The 14,721-nt window shown below is 33.6% G+C and overlaps 1 protein-coding gene across 11 annotated transcripts in view; it reads left to right on the top strand.

Annotated features, from left to right (window-relative positions):
- The window catches only part of LOC149795921 (uncharacterized), an 82,281-nt gene that overhangs the window by 22,913 nt on the left and 44,647 nt on the right, over positions 1 to 14,721 (top strand). For all 11 annotated transcript variants that reach the window (XR_016422448.1, XR_016422447.1, XR_016422449.1 and 8 more), the window contains 2 exons: positions 8,864 to 9,154; positions 12,138 to 12,268. Coding sequence is in view for 8 of the 11 variants with exons in the window: in XM_089965838.1 (XP_089821964.1) it covers positions 8,864 to 9,154; positions 12,138 to 12,268 (422 nt within the window). In the remaining 3 variants the exon portion in view is untranslated. The remainder of the gene's footprint in view (positions 1 to 8,863; positions 9,155 to 12,137; positions 12,269 to 14,721) is intronic.

The following is a 14,721-nucleotide window of genomic DNA, read 5'->3' on the forward strand; positions in this document are numbered from 1 at the left end:
TTTCATCAGTTTGAACCTGTTCATAAAATGATTCACGCATTTCCCCAAAAGGTCGCCATTATTTTAGTCTCCACACCAATATCTATACATGATCATCAAGTGTGCAGGTTTGGAACAAATTAGACCAGGATTTTCGCCTTCGTCGTTAACACAATAGAGCCTGAACCACCCATATTTTGTCATTGTTGACACGGCGAACTCCTGCGCTGGAAGTCCAACATAAGTTGGATTGTTGGCAGTGTAAATTGATTTAAACGTCACGTTATCGTTTGATCCATCCAATCGTCCGTCGTACATTCTCTCATTACCGCTAGCACTTCCACGTAGAGCAAATTTGTGTATAGCAAACCTTTGGACACTGCGTTGATTCAAAACTTATTATTGGTTCCATTAGGCTCCAACTCATTTGTGTTTATCGCTGTTGTTAAGTGCCATGAAAAAGCATAAAACGGATTAAAACCACTATAAAACGACAAGCTGTAACAATGAAGTCATTTATATTTGATGAGTCACCAATCAACGTTGGAATATAACCAACATCGCTTTTTGTTCGCCTAACAAGGCCAGCGTAAGCGAAGTCAAGATAAGCCGTATTTGTCAAGTCATCAGCAGCAGTTGGAAAAGCAGTAGATTTTAATTTATCCCATGACAAGGTCACCTACCATTGTGCTACCAGAACGTTTCGCAAATGAAAAGAGCGTTTACTAATAATAGCCCTACAGTGGTGATGTTCTTACCATTATTAAGTTTGCCGATGAGTTTAATGACTTAAGTTTATCATTAATCACCAGTTCACAGTTAGCTCAAGATCTTATGGAACAAAGTTTCACTCTCTCAAAAACATTTTATAATAAACCAGATAACAAAAATTAAGATGAAACAGTTGCATATGATCTTGAATGACTTCAGCAACAAACATAACAGAAACAAAACATAAACAAAATTTAAAATGATATTAAAATATAAGCGTATCTAGTTGAGGACCATTTCGCGAAGACAAATTGTTGCATGAGAAACTGAATCAGCTTTTGCTGGATTTGATATATCATTTGAGTTCGCCAACGGAAAAATACTTGATAATGGATTTAATCAATATGATATATTGACCTTGATGAGACCTATTGTGTCCAACGAAGTTAAACAAAACTAGGTGGGATAAAATTAATTTTTGCTGCAAATGCGCTGATGAAAGACAAGTTGGAGAAGAAGAAAAAGAGATAACACCTGGCTTAACACAAAATCAATTTCAATTTATCCAAACAACAGTGTTGCAGAAATACCTGATTAATTGTACCAGAAATAATGAGCAAAGTAGAGAGATATCAACAATCTGGTTCAGCCTGGACATTTAAGAATTTAACAAGATAACATTTCACATTGGAGAAACTGCTTCTTTGAGAGGATCATCAAACGTCAAGTTACCTGAATTTATTCAGCAAAACGGTTCATGTTTGAACATTAAAAACGATGATGATTATTCTTTTTTTTTGGTGTGTTATAGCTTACCTTTATCCATCTGATTGTCATCATCTAGAGAGATTTGCAAAACACAGAGAGAACATTAATAAGTTGAACATACAAGGATTAAAATATCTACTTGATGTAAAAGATGCTGCGAAATTTGAAACGTAAAATACTGAATTGACTGTTAATGTTTTTGGTGTTTATGAACGATCATTAAGAAAATGTGTTGTTTATACTCGACTGATAAGCAAAAACACTGATAATAAAACGATAAGCATTACATTCAACTCAATATAGATAAGTTTGTCTGTTTTAAATATTTGCAAGGTTTTCAGTCCATAGAGATGCTGGATAAGCATAATAAAAGTTTAATTTGTCGTGACGTACAAGCTGTCACGGTTCCAGAGGTCGAAAATGCCTTTGTTGAATTTTCAAACAACAGTAGAAAACTGATTATACCTATTGTGATTTACGCCGATTTCGAGGCGATATTTGAGAGAGTTGAATCACTATTGAATGATCTAAGTAAATATTTTACTACAACAGTTCAATATCATGTAACAAGTTCTGCTGATTATACATTGGTCTCTTCTGTAGACCAAATCAAATAAATATAAATAGAACTCTATGGAGGAACTGATACCGCATGACGGTTGTTGAAAAATTTGGTAAGTGAGCTCGATGAGAAAAAATAGCGAACAAGCTAATATGATAAAGTTCACTAAAAAGCATGTGAATGATTTCAAGACAGCGGTAAATTGCCACATTTGTGAAAAGCCACTTGGTGAAGTCGGAGTGAAATATTGCTGTCACTTAACAGATCAATATCGTGGTGCAGCAGATGATAAGTTTAATCTACATTTCAAATTATCTAATTTCATTCCAGTTGTATTTCACAATCAGAGAGGTTATGACAGTCATATCATTGTGAAAGACTTAGGTGATGAAGAGATAACAAAATTGTTGGGTAAAAGCAAGATAACAACAATACCGAACAATTTGAGAGATATGTGTCATTCAGCATTGGAGGACTACGATTCATTGATTCATTTCAATTTATGGCGAGCTCACTTAAAAGCTTGGCTAAGCTATGTGATGTCTTTACGAGCATTGAGGATTACATTGGTGAGTCATCAAATGATTTGAAACAAAACGAAATTTACCGTTACGAGTACATGGACAGTAAAATGTAATGAAACCGAGTTACCGTCAAAGGCAAGTGTTTACTCGAAGTTATCAAATGTTGATATAGCATATGATAAGTATGAATTTGAAAAGATGACCTGGAATTAGTTTCAGATAACAAATGTTGATGAGTATCGTGACTTGTATTTGGCCATTGATATTTTGCTGCTAGCTGATGATTTGAATATTTCAGAATAGTTTGTCAAAGATATTATAAGCTTGATCCTGCATGGCATTTTGCATCACCTGGACTCAGATGGGATGTGTCTCAAAACGAATAAAATAAAATTGGATTTGTGCACAGATCCAGATATTTTCATGTTTATTGAGCTTGGCATGGAGGTGAAATGAGTGTTATCACAAAGAAAATGGCAAAAGCAAACAACAAGTAAATGATAAATTATTACGATAACTCACACTCAAAATGCTTAACAAATCTAATATGAACACTTTGTATGGCTAGGCGATGAGCAGATGTTACTGACTGGATAATTTTGTTGGTTAAGTGGTGATGACTATACAAAAGAAACAAAAGGTATTGTGCCAGATGATGATGGTTACTTTTTCAAAGTTGATCTTGATTACCCTCAAAAACTTCATGATCTGCATAATGATTATCTATTTTTCGCTGAAACACTTCTGGTCCCCGACGCCAAGTTGAGTGAGCAACAAAGAGAGATGAAAGTTAAACATATTTTTTGAGTGAGCAAGGTAAAGAAATCGATTACGAATCTAATGAACAAAACAAATTATGTGATACATCACGCTACTCTAAGACAAGTTGTTGATCACTGATTAATTGTGAACAAAGTTTACTGAGCAATAAAATTCAGACAAGAGAGATGGGTGGAGCCGCATGTCAATTTCTATACAGAACAGAGTAAGTTGGCAACGACAAAGTTTGAGAACGATTTTTCAAGCTGATGAAAAATGCTGCTTTTGGCAAGACAGTGGAGAACATCAGGAAACGAATCAATATTGAGATAGTAAACAACGTTGAACGAATACATAAATTGGTGTCGAGTGATTCGTTCGCGAGTATGAAAATATTTTGTGAGAACCTTGTAGCAATACAACTTTAAAAACATAGTTCTCGACAAACTAATCTTTATTTGCGCTGCTGTTCTTAATTTATCAAAGATGTTGATGTACAATTTTCATTATAAAATGATGAAAAAGAAATACGTTAACAGAGCACCATTGCTGTTCATTGACGTAGATAATTTAGTGTATCGGGTTGAGACAAATGATATTTACTACGACATGATAAAGAGCAAGAAGTTGTTTGATCTATCAGATTATCCAGCTGAGTCTAAGTTTCATGATGATACAAAAAAGTGATTGGCATGTTCAAAGAGGAGACGAATCTAGTAGCAATTGATAAATATATTGGATTAAGATCTAAAATGTATTGTTTGTTGTTGAATAATAAGGGTCAAAAGAAAACTGGTAAAGTAATTTTTTCAAAAATCTGTTCTAAAAAAAAAATGTTACTGACGATGATTATGAACGAGCAATGATTATTGGTGATCTTGAAAACTTGACGATGACAAATATCAGATCAGATCAACATGATATAAAACCAGATTAATACACACAGAAAAGGTTTATCATCATGTGGTTACACGAGAGATTGTTCGGATAATGTTCATACACTAGCGTAAGGTCATTACAAAATTGCATCAGGTAGTTCACATAAATGTTAGACACAAAAATCATGTATTTACATTCATAATACAAGTTAGAAAAGTAACTGAATTAAGAAACAATCAATAATGATTTTTTGGACAGAGCAGCAAAGAATGAAAATGCTATAATAGAACTTGATCAGAAAAAAAAAGAAACCTATTGATCGTGTAAATAAGATGACAGAGGCGTTTAGCACAAAAACAATAAAAAAGACTGTGGTATGATCAGTCAACAAGAAAAGTGCTCTAGTAGTAATACAAAAGACTCTCTGACCTTACTCCTCAGGCAAATCTATAATCAAGATTTATTTTAAATTCAGATGGTAGATTCTAATTTAGTTAACAAATAAGTACAAAATCAATATTTGTTTTTGATTTTATCAGGTACAAAATTATTTGAGTTTTTTTTTCTTCTCATACCTATCTACTGGCAGAATATACTTGAATCACAGAATGAGCCTGAAATAATTGAAAATTTCTCAGAATGTACTGGGTCTGAGGGGGTGGGTCCGAAACCCCTTTTAAATTATTACTCTATTGGTCAGTGCAATAATGGATATGATAACTAAACTGAAAACAACAGTGCAAAGCCGAAGCTAAACCAGTCCAAGCGCATTCAAAATCTATCGAGACCTTTAACAAGGACATCAAGAAACAAAACACCTGCTCACAAATGAAATCATAACAAAACACACAAAAAAATCTGAATAATATGCAAAGTCCATTTAGTGTTTTGCTGTAGATAAACACAATTAGATATATTAAAAAATAATAAAGGTTGAACGAATTTGAGTGTCGTTATTTTTTAGTGCTAGCAAAGCTGGAATGACTAGAACAATCGACCCCAGTCGATGGTATCATTACGTCAGTGATGTGATGTTTGAGCAAATTTTTCATCCAGGATCTAATCATTTGGTGATATGGATGTTTTCTTAAAATTTGCACGACAGTATGTTCTATAGCAATATTAAATCATTGAGTTGGTAGTATTAAATAGCTTAATAAACGCTTTTTAATAAAATTATAAATGCCTTTTATCTTTAACTGACATCTTTGCATACTAATGATATTAAGGTTATGGGTTTGGGAAAGGGAATAAATGGCATAAAAGCGTGATTTGGCAACCTGTAAATTCCTTGTTACCAATGCATTGACAAATGCCCAGTTGGACATTGAGTGCTGCATACCTTGCATGTGGTTAGGTAGATACAATTTTATGTCATGCTTGTTATAATATGGTTGTGAATATTATGCTTCTCGCATATAACTCTGCAGAAAATGTACTTGTTTCCTTCATGTATGTCAAATTTCCAGGTCTCCGAAATGCCAACGTTCGAAGGAATTAAGCACACTTTCCAATCACATGTATTCATCAGATATCATTAAATATCGTACCCTCGAAAACCCGAGAGCAGGGACATTATCTCTGCTAGCCAAAATACAGAAACCAGGAAAACCCGGTGGGACTATTATCTCTGGTAACGGTCACCCAACCAGAGAAAAACATTTCGGAATACTAGACTATTTTCTGAGGCATCGCGTCCATACACTATCCTCCCACCTCCCGGACACAACGAGCTATGGCCAGTAATGGGAATTAATATTACGGTGAAATATATAAATATATATTGGTTTGGAAACCTTTATGACCTTAACGCTACTGGAAAAAATTGTGTTAGTATGGTCATCTATGAGAATTAACATTAAGTCAAAAGTCTGGGTCAGTATGGCAGCCAGTAGGAATTTAACATTATAGAGGGCCGTATTATAACCTTCTATCGGAATTAGCATTCCGTTGCCTTTAGTACCCTGTATGAGCATATAACAATTACTGGGACGTTAAGTCTCCCTAGAGCCGTTTTTATTACTGACTACTATAGCCTCTTTTGAAAATTTAATATTATTGGCGATAATATAACCTACAATGTGACACATGGAGCTTTATGGGAATATAATATTAGCGGTTTCTGTTCCACTTATAATGTTTCAACATTAACTCTGGAATATTTTGACTTTATGGAAATTCTAACATTAATTGTGGTACACCATGAGGCCCTATGGAAATATACCATTAGTACACAGAGCAGACAATGCTACTACATATATTTGATTTAATTTATATTTAAGTTGTGTTTGATTTTATTTAATTGTTTGTGGGTTTAGAAGTCTTCTTATTCTCTCTACATGGCAATGTAACGTAAGTTTGTTTACTAGGAATTTGAAATTTTCCAAACAATTAAGTTTGACCTGCGTTTTCCTTAGGTACCTAATAATATAAACATTTATTTATATTTTTGACTTAGTTCCTGGTCTTGATTGAGGGTCAAGTAAACAACTTTTGCAAGGAGTAAAATGACTGGTTCTTATCAAGGACATACATGAGCTATGTGACTTTTACATGTAAACATGATCACGTCATCCTCGATTTCGCAATTAGGCATTTCCGAAATTGCGAAATATTTAGTATTAATATTGATGCTTAGAGAGAGAGATAGTGGTCTCAGAGTCCTGGTTTTAAAGGAATTGATGTCAAGTTGTTTTATTCTGTTGTGAACAGTATCGAAGTATTAATGTTTTGAGTTAATTTTTCTTCAGGTTGTTTTTTGGACTCAGGAAGATTAACTCGTTTTCTGGAAATATTACTTATTCATACAGAATTCTTGAACAAGGACTTTTTTGAAATTTTATTTGGATTTCCAAGACCGGAGGATTAATTATTATGTTTCTGTAAGGAACAATAGACGTCAACACAGTATAGCTACAGCATACGTCGTTGCTCTCAATCGTGGATTCTTCATCGGGAATAGAACTTGGAATCATTAGAACATTTCAATATTATAATTCAAAACTTGTATTCGTAGATTAATCTTGTAGTATTTTTGGATTTGATTCTGGAAACCGTAATTTCTCATATTTTTCTTCCTCATTTTTACAGTATTTCTACACGGAAATAAATTATTTATTATATTTAGAAAAGCTTATTGCTTTCACTCTTTCTTGTGCTACTGTTTATTCGAGCCTAAACACGTAACAATGCAATTCTAGCGACTTTTAGGGTTGTTGTTATCTGTCATTTGACGTATATATTCTGTATCTCTCTATGCTGTTACAATACCCACATAGACCAATAGTGATATCAGTAATGCTACATAGTGTGCCATTCATATTCTACAATTTTTATAAGCTCCATACTTATTTGAAGTAAAGAATAAAGAACGACAACACATAATCACCATAATGTCATAAATTAATGTTCGATTCCCATCAGGGATTATGAACTACTATTGTTGAAGTTTTATTAGGTCCAAGGGTTCCTAAACGTAATGTCAAAATTGGGGTCATTGTGCCATCCGTAATTGTAAACTTCCAAAAGGGTAATAGCGGCAGAGTAATGTTAAGTCACAGATGGAAAATACATTGCCGCCATTAAGCTAAATTTCATTATGTGGCCACATGGTCTACTGCTTGCCGTAATAATGAATTCTCATAGTTGGCGATGTTCACCCAAATGTTTACTTTAATATCATTTAGTGTTGCAGGTGATCCTGACCCAACTTGCTGCAGTAATGTTAGTTCGCAAATCTAATCATGCTAACCCGTAATTTTCATTACCTTTAATTTGCTTAAAACGGTTACCACATCCAATTATTAAGCCGCAATTTTACATTCCTCGTGTGGTCATACCACATATAATTACCGTTATGCTAATTTTTGATGGGGAACAATCTGGCACACATGTTGTACCCACATGTTAAGTGCGAGAGGTGGCCACATCGATGCACACATTTGCTGTAATCTTAAATCCCATAAGGGACCATACCGACCCAAAATATTTCATGTAATGATCATTCTCATGGGTAATCACACTAACCCGGTCTACTACTAATATAAAACTAAAGCAATTGATATTATGGACTTTACCTAGCTGAGGTATCTGTTTGGTTTATGGTAAATATATCCGTTGATGGGTAATTAATTCATAAAGGGTTGGAAAGAAGGAGACTGGGGAAAATGTAATCATTTTGATATATGTCCTTCCATATATGACTATTTCACCAACTTTCTTTTGGTAAAATATATTATGCACATAAGTTATTGTTATACAGGAGTTCCTTCTTTCATATCCTTTCGTTATTCGTAATCATCATCAATGAATGCAGGTCATTACTACTAATATTATGCGAAATGTGTTTACATTTTTTGCTATTTATGATTACATTAAGTTTCCATTTCTTTCTTTAGACGCTATGGCCTGCTTATCAACATTCCAAGTATACATTTAAGCATTTCACTACATCGAGCAAAATAAAATAGTACATTCAGCTCTTGAGTCCACAACAATTAAAATCGACTTAAATCATTTACATCATCCAGCGATTAAGCCTTGATTTTTATATGATATGTGCCATAAAAGAAGGCAAGATGTGTCAGTGTGTTGCCTTTTTTTAAATTTCTACTTTAATATTTCCTCAAAGCTATTATAATATTTATTCATTCAACGAGACACATTTTTGTTTGAATTACAGGTGCAGTAACGCTAACCAAAAGTCCAACTTTACCCGAAAAGAATTACATGGCTACAATTTCATGTTCTTCGACTTTGTATACACAAATGTCTATTTCTCTGAATGACAGCAGCTTGACAGTTTGTAACAATGGGAGTTGTTTACCTCAACAAAACCAAGACGGTAGCCATGTATACAGTGCGACCAATAGTGAAGCTAAAGTAACCATTGCATCCCTTGATAGAGACAGAGATCAAGGAAAATGGAAATGTTCGTCACGGGAAGGAGATAGCATTGACATATTGGTTTATAGTCAGTAAACACATTTTGTAATGACAATTTCTAGCTTTAATAATGTTTGAAAGTACAAATATTATTGGTAATCAATTATCAGTGATGTACTGGTTCCTACAGAGGAGCTTTTACACTATCTATAATCGACGTTCATTATTCATAATATGTAATGTGACTGGCATGAACTATTGAAGCAAAATGACGAAACAAAATTCTACCAATATACCAGTTCCCATTCAACTATGGGGCAGCAGTATTACAATAATTAAAAAACTGAATATTGAACCTCTCCCATCTTACTGATAATTGCTAATTTTTGTCAGTGCTACAAACATACCGATAAGTAATTGACAAGAGCCTCATGTGTGTCCACTTCTAGTGTAAAATGTGAGTCACCTACTCTTTTTCATACTCGTTCAGATAAAATTAAATAGGTCAACGCTGGATAAAGTACTTTTGATTGCACTTGGCATAATCAGTTTACATGTATATTCACACTCAAACTGGTTGTACTTCATTGTAATAGAAACTTCATTGTCTGAGTTCTCACACTTGAAACTAATAGAAAATGGAGGACGTTTAATTTTTTGAAATGAAAACCGAACTTTTCTAGAAATGGCTAAGTTGTAAATCTCGAAATTGTACCGATGCAATCAAAACAGAAATAATACGTTGTAGGTTACTAAGAGACCCTATATTTTGTACGGGTAAATATAGTGTATATTCAAGACATATTTTAAGTGTTATTCCTCAGGGCTCTATATTATATCGTCTTCTTTATCTTCTTTGTATCAATGACGTAGACTTGTATCTAGTATACTGTAATCGTTTCGCTAATGATTATAAAGACATCTGGTACATCCATCGACTCCATTAAAAATAAACTTCAAATCAACTTCAATAATTTATCCGTTTGGTGTCAACAAAAGAGATTACATCTCAATGGATCTAAACCGTAATGTATCACAATTCAAACAAGGCAGCTATCTACTAACATATATTTACCTCTGACATTACATGATTTAAACTTGTTTTGCGATAAAACGTTTAAATCATCGTGGCATCTTTATGGATCAACATTTGAGATGGATTTTACATATCAATGCGTAATGTTCGTCAAAAGAGGCATTTTCTACCTCTGCACTAGCTTGGAATATATTTTTCGAAAAAAAAAAAAAAAAAAATATATATATATATATATATATATATATATATATATATATATATATATATATATATATATATATGCCATAAACTGACAACGAACAGTGCGAAACTTTATAGTATCTACCTAGCCTGAGCGCTTTCGACTCTAATGAGTCTTCTTCAAAGGCAAATACAAAACACAGAGAAGACAAACAAATAAAAAAAAAATAAAAAATTGAAACGGTTATGTTTGCGAAACTTTACATGGTCTTTTCTACAGGAATTCAACCTTTTTAACTATATTGTATAAACGAATTTTTTTCAGCTTGTTGCTGATACTGGAAAATATTTTTGTATTGACCTAGAAATTGTTGATCCATAATGAAATCTATTATTTTATGAAAAATTTATGTAAGTGTAGATTATATCCCGGATATTTCATTGTTGTAGTAGTCATAGGCTATTAAGCAAAGTTAGAGATGTATTAAAAAGAAAATGTGTCGGCTGCAAAATATAATTGTATTTGTGCACGGTTGTCTTTTTCTAGTCTTCTTGGTTTAAACCGCTAGGTTTCAATGTTCTAAGCCGGCGTGTCCAGTAAGACTTCTTTTCATTTTTGGTTTGGGTACTCCAGTTGGGGTTGTGAGCAACAGCAATAAGTGTTATATCACAGTGTTCGTAATGACAATGATACAAAGTTGCGATATAACCTGTCCAGACTATAAGGTACATTTTGGGCTTTGAGGAAGACACATACTGTATTCTATGTAATACTTTGTTTCTCTTTATTTCTTTCCTCCCATTAGAATAAAAAACCTTTAATAAGGGTCTGAACATGGATCATGTAATGTTCAAATGTGAAAAGGCTGCCCCACTCTCGCCCACCAACCCCACCCCACGCCTTCCTCTCCCTCTGATTTAGCCAGCAAAGCAACAGGCTAATCAAATTACATTATGATGGGCTATGCAGAAATACCTTCGTGGTAAATCTCCCCGACTCCCGCACGTCATCTCTCTCTCTGTCTCTCTCTCTCTCTCTCTCTCTCTCTCTCTCTCTCGACCATGGTAGAAGGATACCAGCGAAAATCCGTAAAAACACGTTTCAACATGCTGCGTTTTCACGGTACTTGTTCTTAAATATGCTGTGTTTGTAGTTCTCTGCTTTCTTCATTTAAACCATATTTCACGTTTAAATCGTAAGTGTGTCTTATATTTTTTAATCAATAGGAATGAAAGTAGAAATTCAAAAATTAAAAGAAACGACATATCATTTGCAAAATAGATTGCGATTATTCGCAAGAGGTAAAGAACTAAATTTAATAGCGGACACACTGGAAAAGGTTGTGCAGAGTTCATTAATTATTCGCATTCCATCAAAACACAACTGCTTGCAATCAATCCTGCGTTTGATCCCAAGTATATGCATTTGCATGTGATATAAATAAAATACATGTTTAGAATGTACACTGTATATTTGATATACCCTTCGTTGTATAATTATTTAACTAAAAGGAAATCTGGAAAGCCCAGTTTCTTGTTGTGACAAATTTGTACTTCACTTATCTGCAAAGTTACTACGTACACAATAGTTTTAATCAGTGTTATTAACGTTATTTGTCTCAAGGTTCCAAAAGAAATATATTACAAAGACACTGCTTCATCATGCATGCAACATTTCAAGAAATGTAAGGTTTTGTTAGACTGAGAGTCCAAACAATGGAATTGTGCTAAACTACATTACACAACAGTTATTGCCAATCAAACGCTTTGCATGTTCTCATTGAACTTCACCATTTCGTATAAGTGATAATTATGTTAGAAGTGTCGACTGAAACATTATCTCTTTTATTCAAAGCATTCCCAAGCAACCTGTCTCTCACTTACGGAGGGAACACAGATTTTGACCTTGCCAGATCCAGTGTTACCCTGCAATGTCAAACGGATACATGCACATATCCTGCTCCAAGTGTGAAATGGTATTACTCTGTAAGTACATTGTTTGATACTAAGAGACCATTGGAACCTAAAGATCATCATGGCTCGGTTTTGGTACAAAACGTTGCTTCACAAAATACTGTAGATTCCAAATAACAAATGTTTGTACCTTTTCTATCGTTTTTGTAATATTTCTCATGTTAAGGTTTTTCATCAATAACGAAAATTATTTCTTGTATTACTGTTGAAAAACACCTCATTACGAATGTAGTATTCATATTTCCAAACGTCAAAACACACGTAGACTCAGAACACTTTGTTGACAATGTTTTCATCACTCAACCTTCTGAGTACAGTACAATAGTTGAGTAAAAATGTTTAGGTTTTTATATTTGGAAATTTGTGTTCATATGCAGAGACCGACGTTCCTCGATTTCCCGCAAAGTTAATCACGACTGTAGTAACGCAAAGCCAGAAAAAATTGACCTTATAAGAAACTATAGATTTACAAACCAAGTTATTGATCTAGACGTTCACTGTAGAAACTAGTTGAAAAGATGTTATCATATGAAAAAGTCGTTATATGAAAAGTCAATGAGATAAGCATATACATAAAGAAATACGCCGCCCCCCCCCCCCTCCCCAACTTCTGACGAGCGTTAAAGCAAAAATACTATAACATGGTACATGCAAGTGAATTTAAAGTAACAAATAATTACTGCTTTGAGTATGTTCGTTCCTTTTCAGTCTAACAGATTCTAACATATATGAAAAATATGGATGACAGGGAGGGTACTGCAAGAAACGAGAATGGCAATTGTTATTTATATTTGATTTAACTTATATTTGATTCAATTTAATTGTTTGTTTGTTAGTTTTAAATTTCTTATTCCATTACATTCTATTGTAATGTAACTTTGTTTACTGGATTTGATATTGTCCAGAACGGAGTTCAGTTCTGACTGATTTTTTTAACTATATTTTTGAAGAGAACAGCTAATATTAGAGACATTTTATCAAATGAAGACCTAGTTCCTGACCTTGATTCACAAAGAGTAGCAGTTATGGTAAACAACCTTTTTTTAATTTTTTATATTCTTTCTCAAAGTAACAACCATTAATTTCAGTTAAAGCCATGCTGGGAGAACGTGATGTTAGGCATGTAAAAAGCTTCAATTTTGTTCTAGAAAGATGACCATGTGACTCTAGAAAGAAGACCATGTAACCCCCATCCGCGCATATGTTTTGCGTTGTAGTTAAACTTATTATTTATGTTTTGAGAAAGAATAGTCAATCGTGCCTTAACACTTGAGAAGTCAGGATGTTTTATGTTATGTCCAGTTTGGGGTTAATTATTTTATTTGCTTCAAATGTTTGGGAATTCAAGTGATTGTTTTCCCTGGAAATACTTATGCTCTAAATTAATTCTTGGACAAGGACATGTATCGAAATTTATACAGAATTAATAAGCTGGAATATTTTCTGTGATTCAACAAGAGGCTGTTGACACTACAGCTTGTCACAGGTTATAACAGACATCATCGTCTTCCATTTTGAATTTCATCGGGATTCGAACTCAGTTTCATTCCGGACTTTTAATTACTATGACTTCTATTATTTTATTCTTGGATTAATTTTGGATTAGATTCGTAAAACCATAAGTTCTTTTTCTCATTTTTTCTTGATTTTCTAGGGAAATAAATTATTTGTTAAATTTTACAAAGCTAGTTGTCTTCACTCTTTTTTGTTACTTTTTGTAAGAGCGTATACACGTAACACAATTTCGAAATGAATTTACCAATTACAAATCGAGATATTGTTTAAAAACTATAAATCTGTGCCCCGGCAAGATTCCCGTTGTTTGCTACCAGTCGACTGTACCACGAACTATTATATTCCTTAATGAGCTCTTCAACATTATCTTTGAAGTGGCGGTAATTTCCAAAGTATGGGTCAAAAAGTATGATACGTCTGATATTAAAGAATTGGGGTATGAATGACCCAAGCAGCTACAGGACAATTTCTATAATAAATGCCCTCTGCACTGCAAACTATTCACATTGATTTGAAACAAACGGTTGTATATACTGGCAGAAAGCAAAAATCTAATAGACGAGTCTCTGGGAGGCTTTCGACAGCACTGCAGGTCTTATGATAATATATTCAGTTTGCATGCAGTTATTCAAAAATATATATAACAAATGTGTTAATAGGTTTTACTGTTATATATGTATTGTTTTTTCTCTGCACAGAAAGGTATTGATGCATATGTTTTACAGGTTTGAAAAATATGTATTCGTGTTTGAAAATATATTTACGAACACCAAAAGGACTTACCAGAAATCGTAATTGCAATGCGGGAACAATACAAGAATGTTTTCTAACCCCAATTTCATTTTAGGGGTCTATTTCTTGGTTTAGTTCAAACATTACGAAGTAAGTGTGATACGGATATTTTCTTCACAGAGAATATGCTTTGCCTTATTGTGTACAGATGATGTGAC

The sequence above is a fragment of the Sinohyriopsis cumingii genome, chromosome 7, assembly GCF_028554795.1.
Source record: "Sinohyriopsis cumingii isolate HCF-2022 chromosome 7, ASM2855479v2, whole genome shotgun sequence".
NCBI classification, from domain to species: Eukaryota; Metazoa; Mollusca; class Bivalvia; order Unionida; family Unionidae; genus Sinohyriopsis; species Sinohyriopsis cumingii.